The sequence below is a fragment of the Cyberlindnera jadinii genome (assembly GCF_001661405.1).
Source record: "Cyberlindnera jadinii NRRL Y-1542 unplaced genomic scaffold CYBJAscaffold_4, whole genome shotgun sequence".
Lineage (NCBI taxonomy): Eukaryota > Fungi > Ascomycota > Saccharomycetes > Phaffomycetales > Wickerhamomycetaceae > Williopsis > Williopsis jadinii.
The window spans coordinates 655836-665438 of record NW_017963655.1 but is presented as its reverse complement, the minus strand read 5'-3'; the positions used below and the strand labels follow the sequence as shown (position 1 = coordinate 665438).

The window sequence follows — 9603 nt, the reverse complement described above, 5'->3', positions numbered from 1 at the left end:
CCACCATCTACTACAGGTCATCCTCACGCATCATTCGGTGTATGAAACAAGATTATGAGATCCTTCTACATCAGTGGTGGCCTGCCTTAGTCCAAAGAACATAGAACCACCTCAGTATGAATGAGAAGTCTTGTAGAAGTCGATGATATTAGGGTGGAACTTTGTGCTTATCCAAGATCATGGCGACATCGGTGTCTGCAATTTCGAGGCGGGTTTAACTGCGTCAAGCTGCAGCTTGGACTTCCTGATCGGGGGAGCAACCAGCACCTAATCAACATCACTCGATGTGGTTCCATACAGTATACTCCATGTCAAATCAGAAGGATGACGCAAACCCAGGCAAACGTATATTAGCTGACATAGCTTTTCTACACCAACTTGGAAGTTTCCTGTGAAGCTGTCTCAAATATTGCAGACATACCGGCTTTTGTCGCTGTGCTAATTTCAAGAAGTTGGATCATTCTGGTACCTATGACAGTTCAAAGCCCCAAAAACAAGTAGCATGGGGGCTGTTTTGCCGATGCTATCCTCTCCTATGATCATGCTACTTGGGTATTCTGTAAGCTGACTCTTTGGCTGTTGAAAAGTGTATAGGGGTAACGTGGCTTGATGATGGGACTTCTTTGGATTCTGAAATGCACTCATCACAGTAATTGCTGGTGACGACACATGGTGGATTGCAAAAGGGGGATGATATGTACTTTGATTTTGCATCCTACTCACCTGGTGATTTGCTGTGGCCTGTTGGATGTAACTGTGTTGTCGGTAGCTGGCATGCCAGCTTTGGGCATATGAGTGAAGTACGTCTGATGATTAGCTCAAATAATTGATAAACATATGTAACAAATCTAGATCCATCGATCTGCGAGGTGATTTCATCACTGAAATTGTCAAGGGCTGGCTGAATGGTTTCAGTCTTGACGGAGATTTTCCCCTCCACTATGAGGTTTTAAACCGTACAACTGTTCTTTGTAGCGATTGATGATGGTGCTTGTTGGTCTGTAAATCTCATCTCAGACACTTGAAAAGCAACTGAAGAAAGTACAATGTGATTTGGAAAGTACACCAAGGTTTTGGAGTAAATATTTCGGAACATTTATTCCGTTTATTGTCATTTGAGGAATAACAAAGCACTCGAAAGCACTGGAATAAAGTTATGTTAAGTAGCTGTATTAATTGTACCTTTCGGACCCCAACACTACTGAGATAGCTTTAATCAAACCATTCTCACACATGAGCTATAAAAAGCTTCCCGATAGCACCAATATAAGCTAACATTGAATCGAATGACTGCTACGCCAGTTCTCATTTCAAGTGCTTCGATTCGAGGTGTCAATTCTGATTGTTCTATACTCTACAACGTCGGTTAAAACCGTTGACTATAACTATAAAACTTCCTTTATTACAGGCACTAACAACCCACATCAAACTATATGATGGACTATGTACAGTGCTACTCAGTGTAGCTGTTCAAGCTTATCAGATATCAAAATAATCTAGTCAGAATATTTACATAAATATAATTAATTTCCACGTTAGATTGTTAGTTCTTTATCTAATTAATTTTCCTGGAAGAAAATAGATTTATCTGTTTTTATAATTTTCTCGAAAAAATCATCAAGCACTATGTTAATAATATCCAAGAAAGAGATCTCATGTATATATTTAGTGGTTTGAGTACGTATTAGTCCGTCTAAACTTCTTCTTCACCATGAATATTGAACAACGTACCCTCAATGAAGTTCGCCTATGGTCATGTTGGGTGTTCGGATGTTTATCTACTGCACCATAACCAACAGTCTACCCAAGTCGTCAATGTTAGAGCAATATCTCATAGTTTGCTATTCCAAACATACTGAGACCTTTTCATTACTCACAATTAAGTTCATTAGTTCCACTCATAAAAGGACCATATGCTTTCTATTTAATTGTTCAACCTATGATTGATGTTATGTATGCGAAGCACTTTTTCAACTATGGAAGTAGTGTAACCATTGAGAAGGTTATATGCTAAACAGTTTGTTATGACATGGCCTATCTTGGCTACTCTGGTGCTCCATAAGAGCTCTTTCTGAAGTCATAACAGTTATTTGTCTGTATTCTCTTTGACAATATAAAGGGTAAAGTAGGCTTTGAAGAATCACAAAGTTGGGGGCATCTTCATCATGGAAACGACCAAAGCAGTCCATCCAGTAAAATGCTTAGAGCGTTGTCCAGATCCCGTGACATCATCGTACTGTTCGAAAAGATAGCCCGTCTTGCTCCAGTTATCCAAGCAGTTGTCCACGAGGTTGATTCTTAACTGAGTATACGTTTCATTAGCCAACTGTCTTGTTGATTCGTCAAGTTTAGAGCCATTTTCACCTGTAGCGTAATAGCGAAGCGCATCAAGAACCAGATAGTTGATATTGTACCAGATTGGAGATCTCCAGTAGTTCTCACCAGTCTTGTAGAGAGGGTCCTCTTTAGAGAGCGATCTAATTCCATAAGGAGAGAACAACTGTTCTGGGTCCGATATCAGTTCCAAGATATCTTTCAAATGAGGATTTTCAGGTGCCATCTGTTTCAAAAGGAATGGGAAGAGGGAGACATAACCTTTGAAACAAAAGAATGCATCGTCATCGTGCTTATTGACAGAAACGTCACAGTATGCCTTGTCATCTTCGGACCAGTGTAAATCCTCAATATTCTGTTGAATGTCATGCTCAATCTTTTGATATTTAGCAGCATCTTCACTCTTCCCCAATAGCTGTGCAATTTCCTTCATGGCCCTTGTCATTATACCCATCCAACTGATTAGATCAACGTTCAGCTCAGCAAGGTCTGGCACCGGTGCCCTAGGGTAGTCATCAAGGCCAGACGGTAAGCAATGAGTGTAACTGCGACCACTCCATCTATAAGCCTCTATATTGGAGTAAGGTTTACGGTCAAACTCGTCCAGTTCACCCTTCTGTGTCTTTCGGAACCAGTTGTAGTGAAGTTGTAATTTTGGATAAATATGTTCAGAATAATCCAACAACAACTCTGGATATTTAATATGCGCATCGGAAATGTCCTTGAAGTCCAAGTCTCCGTATTCCAACACTTGCTCAGGTTCTTCCAGGCCACTATCAAATCCTCTAGAGTCTTGTGCTTCCTTAGCCTTTGAGAGTAGTTTAGCAAATACAAGCATCATGGTTGGTGGGTTTGCAATCTTTGGACTTTGGACTTGGAACTCTTCAGGGACTTTTGATCTGGCTTCTGGTCCTAAGATCTGCTCTCTTGCGATCCATCCGTCGTCATCTATCAGATCAAACCAACTTTTCAAGATTTCTAGAGTGATATCAACGTCATAGTCAAGCATTGGAATCAGATGGAAACCTTCATCCCAGTAAAATCCACGTGGGAAGAAGGTTCTGCTTGGACAGGAAGTAAACAGTTCAAACGGACCTTCTAGCGTACCATCCAACTTGATCTGGTCATATGTCTCTTCATTCAGCTCAGAATGACGATCAACCAGGTGGTCACCGTAGTAGTATCCAATACCACCGAGCAAATTTGCAAATGTCTCCTTAGCAAAAGTAGTATACTTCGTATCAGAGTTAAAAGGTTCTTGAATGTCAAAAGCTGTTTCAAACTTGTCATCAAATTTCTTTCTTGTTTCTTTGATCAAGCCTGGAATCGACTCAGACGTGATCTTAGTCTCAGATTCACCACTGTTGTAGATTATGTCGAATTCAAATTCACCAGTGAAGAATTTCTGAACCATGTGAAGGTTTCCTTCGAAATGGTTCAAATTTCTCAGAGTGAAAAGAGAAGATGGATCTGGTGTGCGGCTCGTCTGATGGTGCTTCTCAGCAAGTTGCTTTATGGAATCCTGTAGCAGGACACCGTATATATCTGTCACTTTCCATGCATTATCATCAGGGACGTTAAGAGACATGTAGTGTGTCATTCTTGGGTTCATGTCCGGTTCCAACATTTGGCTTTTCTTGATTCTCTTGTGTACATTTGTCGAAGGGCCATCTGTGATGTCCAGGTCGAACCCTCCGAGTTCCATCGACTGTCCAAAGAGCTTGATGGATTGTCCAGGTGGGAACCCTTCATCCTTATATCCAGTAGCAGACGCCAGCATTGAATTTGGGCCTTCCAGTGAAGTATAGTAGATGATAGATATTGTCTTGGTCTCATAGCCCTTCCTTGGTGTTCCTCTAACCCTCAGAGCCCAGTTTCCATCGTCAGTCTTGACGAAATCAGTAGAGATGTCGATACCCAGTTCGTTATCCCTCATAACCTGACAACCTCCGAATCTCGGGTCATAATGCTCCCACCCGAAACCCTGGAAGTCCAAATTTTGATCACAGTAGTGTCTGATGGAGTTCATGCTGTTCATATCATCAGCATTGAACCAGAACAGACCACTGATCAGCGAGTGTGGCAGACGTGGTCTAATACCCACGTATGCATTTGGCCGATACGCTCCCCATAGCAACGACTCCTTGATGGCCTTGTTGTACGACCCAACGATCCCATTCTCAAGCGCACAGACCGAGGAGACAACAAACAGAACCAGTGGTACGAGGATCAGCAGCATTGTTCCTTCTCTATAAGCCCACAGTGCCTCGTATGGTCGTCTCCATCGCCATCTCTGTCAAGCATTGAAAGGCATTTCTCGAGAGCTCTTTTGCGGCTGTGAGCGGGGCGGTAGGAGACACAACAGAATACACCCAGACATACACCCAGACATACAACCGGACACCTAAACACCCGGACACCCACACACTCTCTAGAGTACTACGCCTTCTACCATGAACCAGGTCGATATAGCTCTTCATTAGATTAGGTATACAGTACATGCTCCATTGTATCGTCACATGCAATCATAGAAGTATGGGTTGTGTTTCACTTCCATCGTTGGCCTCTTGCTTGAGGTTGGCATTGGCTGCGGTCTTCTTCGGTGCTCTTTTCTTAGGCTTCTTTGCAACGTTGGCCGAGGCAGTTGTGGCCGTGATGGTGGTGCTTGCAGTTGAAGATCCACTCCCTGTTGCAGCATTCATAGGAATAGGCTTGATGGAAGGTTCCTGTTTCTCCACGGGAGTCAGCTTCAGGTCTCTCTGTATGAGTTCGAGCAAGGGCAGCAGCTTTTTGTAACGCTCCACGTAGTCATCCAGAGTCTTCTGCAGCGATGCTGCTCTCATCACATTCTCCTCAAATACCTGTATAGCTGATAACATGTGTTCTGGTTAGTTATGTCTCATCACCTTACCCCCCCACTCAAAAAACAAGCACCGGGAGTAGATAGGAAAAGTCAGCACTTACGCTTAGCATCTGGCGCAATAGACGCAAGACCCGTTAAGAAGCCAGCAATCTCCTGCCTTATGTTCGTTATCTTCAAACGTTAGTACACTCGGTATACAAGAGAAACAGGGTCGAACATCGCTTACTTGTTGCTTGAGGTAGTTCACCTCCTCCATGACATTGTTGAGGTTTATCGTTCCATCTTCAAAGTGCTTTGCGCTGAGATTACTCGTGGAGTTGATCTTCTCGATAGCTTGAAATGATTCCATCTTGGATGAATCCTTACTGTAAAGATTCCCCGGGGTTTTACTCCTTATAAATGCCTCTGTTTGTATAGGTGAGGTCAAAATGGAAGCGTAGTTTATCCACGCGGGACATGAAAACATCCAGACATACACCCGGACACCTATTCACCCGGACACTCAAAAACCCGGACACCCATACACATGAACCTACTAAGCCATTGGTATTGGTATTAATGATGAATAAACAGACCCATGGTGACACCTATATACGTTATAGATCCCGTCAGTATCATTTCCTTACTCTTATGATGACGTTTTCGCCGTTTAAAGTCCACGAACATCCATGTTTATCCCTCAATTGGTCCAGTGTCAAGTGGAGAAGTGATTCCAAGTAACGGTTTGGTAGTTGGAAATACGATTTCTGAATACAATTCGTAGCGTGGGTTATCATTTTAGATTCTCCAAATGCCATGATCTTCTTACGTGATATGTCACATTCCCCATGGTACTGCTCGAGCCAGTCGGCATAGTTCTTTGTCCTCCATGCCAACAAGATTCTCTTCAAACGGATATCCTGTGGACTGTACTTGAAATACACCTCCAATGCACCCAGATTATCACCGTTGAAGTGAGCTAGATGAATAGAATAGAGATATGTAATCTCCTTGAGCTCACTTCTGCTGAGGATCTCGTCGTGTCTCAAGAGATACGTTATGGATGGGATGTAGGTCTGATAGAGTCCGAGTCTCGAGGAGATTCGAATGGAGAACAAAAAAACGCTCTTGGTGAAGTCATCAGGCTTGATATTCAACAATGCTTCCCGTAGTTTCCCTATGCTCTACGTTAGTAAGGTCCAGTGGCATTAAACTCCACCCAGTACTCTACTCACTCAAGGATATCATCACATGTGATAGCTTGTCGGAGGCATCGCTCCCACATTCACCGACAACAATCTCTTCCATCGACAGACCTCTCACAGAATCTACCAATGAAGCATAGTCTAAGTCACCAAACAACTGTGCAAATTCCCTCTGTATCTCATCAAAGTATCGTCTCCTAGCATCCGCGTCTCTCTGAAGCCTATTATCCTCACCTCGACTAATAAGTCCATAGCCCGTATCCGGCTTGCCAGTAGAATCGAACCGTTGCCTTCTTCTGTCCAAGGCCTCTTGCGAGCTTACCATTTGCGCACTTGAACCCTTGTGAATCGCACCAACATTGCAACCACTGCTACCACGATTCCTCTGCGCTGGCTTTGATGATCCCCTGCCCTTCGAACGAGGTGGCACGTAACAATTGGACGACATTCGGACGATGGCTTACACTGCCTTCTACTCAGTGTAGTTGCCTGAGCTTTGTATGGCTCTACAGGCTGGAGCTCACCAGGAAACCACCGCTAAGATATCCACAAAGATTGCAAATCACGGTGTGTATACTGATTACTAATAGATTACGTAATAAAACAACACACAGAGGATGTATATCTGATGATTACTAATAGATTACGTAATAATGTCCCATACACACCATATACGTTCAATGAATATTCACTTCCATTCTAACCAATTGAGACGCTCTAAGAGTGCTGTGCAACTTGTGAGTATCTCCTCTGGACGTACGGTCTGACGTTGATCCACACAGCCAGAACCAGCGCAATCGACGAGAAAACAAACGTGATGCGATACGTTGTGTTATAACAGGAGTTCCCCTTCACACAGACCTTGGACTTTGCAATGTCATCCCAAGTAGAATTGGAATCGTAGTAAGAGCCGAACAGTCTGGTGAACAGAAAGCCCGGTAGGATGGGACTGAGGTTCACAAACCCCCACGAGAAGGAGAAGGCCTCCAAGCCAAAGTACTCCAGTAGGAGCTGTGGGATGGAGCTCCACACAAACCCATAACCAACTCCGTCGAGCATCGAGCTTACCCATAGGACGTTGTAGTCAGATACGAAGTAGCACACCACCTGGACGGAGAGAAGCACAAATGCAGGAACAAAGACTATCCAGCTTCGCTGCTGTTGGAGCCTGTTTGCTATGAAATCACCACAGGCACCACACATCAGCCTTGAGGCACAGTTGCATATTGAGAGTAGCGACACTTGGAACGACTGTGCGTGGTTGATCTCATTCTCATCGCTTGGGTGGTATAATGACTTCACAATCAGGCCACACGAGTATATGTAGAGCTGTCCTAGGCCCGCAAGGATGCCTAGTAGGGAAAACACAATCCAAAACCTCGAGCTCCTCAACACTTGAGCTTTGGTCATGTTGGACTTTGAAGCGTGCACCACACTGGCACCTGAGACGTATGGCTCAAGCTCGAGCGTATCCTCACCACGCTGTTGCACCTCTTGTTGTTTGTCAGCGTAGTAGATCACTGGCAGGCCACATATACAAATGACCAGTGCACTGGATGCGATGTATCCCAAGAACCTCGAGGTATCTGCACCGAAGAACCAGTGCCCAGTAACAGAATACGCAAATGCACTCAAGCCATAAGTGGCCACGGGGAAGCTTGTGGCCGTTCCTCTGTTGTCAGGGAACATAGCAGCAGAGCATTTGATCATTGCAGAGTTGATAAGCGTGGAGCCCACACCAATGAGGCAGGTCAAGGTGCTGCTCAAGCCTACGCTTGAGAATTGACTGTCGAATTGTGCCTTCAGACCGAAATAGCCCAGTGATATGAGCAGCCCACCGAGGAACTGTGCCCATGGGATAGATCTGTCGACAACCACGCCGGCAGGGATGCCACTAAGGGCGACTCCCATCGATCCTGTGAATCCAATCAATGAGATGTCTGTTCCAGAGTAGTGCAGTCTATGGGCCAATTGAGGCCCATACGCCGAGAACAGGTAAAGAGTACCAGCTGTGACACCAACAACGGCACAGACAAGCACAACGAGCACCCTGTTCATGGTGTCTGCGCTGTGTGTCTCTTCAAGCAGTGCCTGTTCGTTCTAACCAATGTCTGGTGTGCTTGGTGGTTGAGCCTGGTGATGAGTTTTTTTCAGCCTGGGGGTTGAGCCTGGGGTCTCAGCCTAGCTTTCCCTGCCTAGCCTCCCCTGCCTAATTCTTCAGCCTAGCTCCTCAGCCTAGACTTCCCTGCCTAGCCTTTCCTGCCTAGCATTCCCTGCCTAATTCCTCAGCCTAGACTTCCCTGCCTAGTCTTCCCTGCCTAGCATTCTCTGCCTAGCCTTTCCTGCCTAGCATTCCCTACCTAGACTTCCCTACCTGGGCTTCCCTGCCTAGCTCCTCAGCCTAATTCCTCAGCCTAGCATTCCCTGCCTAATTCCTCAGCCTAGCTCCTCAGCCTAGCCTTTTCTGCCTAGCATTCCCTGCCTAGCTCCTCAGCCTAATTCCTCAGCCTAATTCCTCAGCCTAGCCTTCCCTGCCTAGCTCCTCAGCCTAATTCCTCAGCCTAGCCTTCTCTGCCTAGACTTCCTTCCACGAGAGCGTTGACACTAAAATTCCCTCGAGGCAGCTTGCGATGAACAATTCACACTGAACAAACACCGCAAAGGACAGACAATGAGGGCCATCAGAACACTGTGCTCTCGTGCTAGGCCGCTACGGGTCGCTTTCTTCGGCTCTGACGAGTTCAGCATACTCTCACTGAAGAAGCTCGTTGAATTGAAAGAAAAGGGAATAGTCGATGCTGTTGACGTTGTAGCTAAGCACCCAAAGTATACTGGGAGGGATCTGAAGGAACTAAGGGACGTTCCAATAGCAACGGTGGCCACGGAATTGAGCCTGCCTGTTGTCAGAGCAGAGTCCAATGCCGAGATCAACGAGCTTGCTGCAAACCACTACTCAATGGCCATTGCTGTGTCGTATGGTAAGTTGATCCCGAAGACGTTCTTACTCTCGGTGCCATATTCACTGAACCTCCATCCTTCGCTGTTACCACGATACTCAGGCGCAAGCCCTCTACAGTTTGCTCTCTTGAACAATGACAGGGAGACTGGGGTGACGGTACAGACGTTGCACCCTACTGAGTTCGATAGAGGTGCCATTGTTGCGCAGAGAGGTGGCATTGAGATCAGCAGAGACGAGACTCTGAAGTCGTTAAGAGACCGGTG

The 9603-nt window shown here is 45.4% G+C and overlaps 5 protein-coding genes across 5 annotated transcripts in view; 1 reads left to right on the top strand and 4 right to left on the bottom strand.

Moving 5' to 3' along the window:
* Positions 1 to 2140: 2140 nt before the first annotated feature.
* On the bottom strand, positions 2141 to 4573 carry CWH41 (mannosyl-oligosaccharide glucosidase; the record flags this gene model as incomplete). Its single annotated transcript, XM_020213322.1, has 1 exon — positions 2141 to 4573. One exon carries the CDS (start codon positions 4571 to 4573, stop codon positions 2141 to 2143), a length of 2433 nt encoding a protein of 810 aa, XP_020071448.1.
* Positions 4574 to 5731: 1158 nt separating this feature from the next.
* CYBJADRAFT_167080 (uncharacterized protein) lies at positions 5732 to 6882 on the bottom strand. Its single transcript, XM_020214757.1, has 2 exons — positions 6412 to 6882; positions 5732 to 6353 (listed from the first exon to the last, which is right to left on the bottom strand). The coding sequence occupies exons 1-2, from the start codon at positions 6827 to 6829 to the stop codon at positions 5812 to 5814; spliced, it is 960 nt and encodes a 319-aa protein (XP_020071447.1). The 5' UTR covers positions 6830 to 6882; the 3' UTR covers positions 5732 to 5811.
* Positions 6883 to 6895: 13 nt separating this feature from the next.
* CYBJADRAFT_167079 (MFS general substrate transporter) lies at positions 6896 to 8471 on the bottom strand. Its single transcript, XM_020214756.1, has one exon. It carries the CDS (start codon positions 8437 to 8439, stop codon positions 7099 to 7101), a length of 1341 nt encoding a protein of 446 aa, XP_020071446.1. The 5' UTR covers positions 8440 to 8471; the 3' UTR covers positions 6896 to 7098.
* Positions 8472 to 9052: 581 nt separating this feature from the next.
* Positions 9053 to 9588, top strand: FMT1 (methionyl-tRNA formyltransferase; the record flags this gene model as incomplete). The annotated part of the gene is made up of 1 exon (XM_020216329.1): positions 9053 to 9588. A coding segment is annotated over one exon (536 nt), but the record flags the coding sequence as incomplete, so codon positions are not given.
* The window catches only part of VPS13 (membrane morphogenesis protein VPS13), a 10385-nt gene continuing 10091 nt past the window's right edge, over positions 9310 to 9603 (bottom strand). Inside the window, exon 3 of the mRNA XM_020217494.1 lies at positions 9310 to 9603. Within this exon, the coding sequence (XP_020071444.1) occupies positions 9564 to 9603 (40 nt within the window). The 3' untranslated portion in view covers positions 9310 to 9563.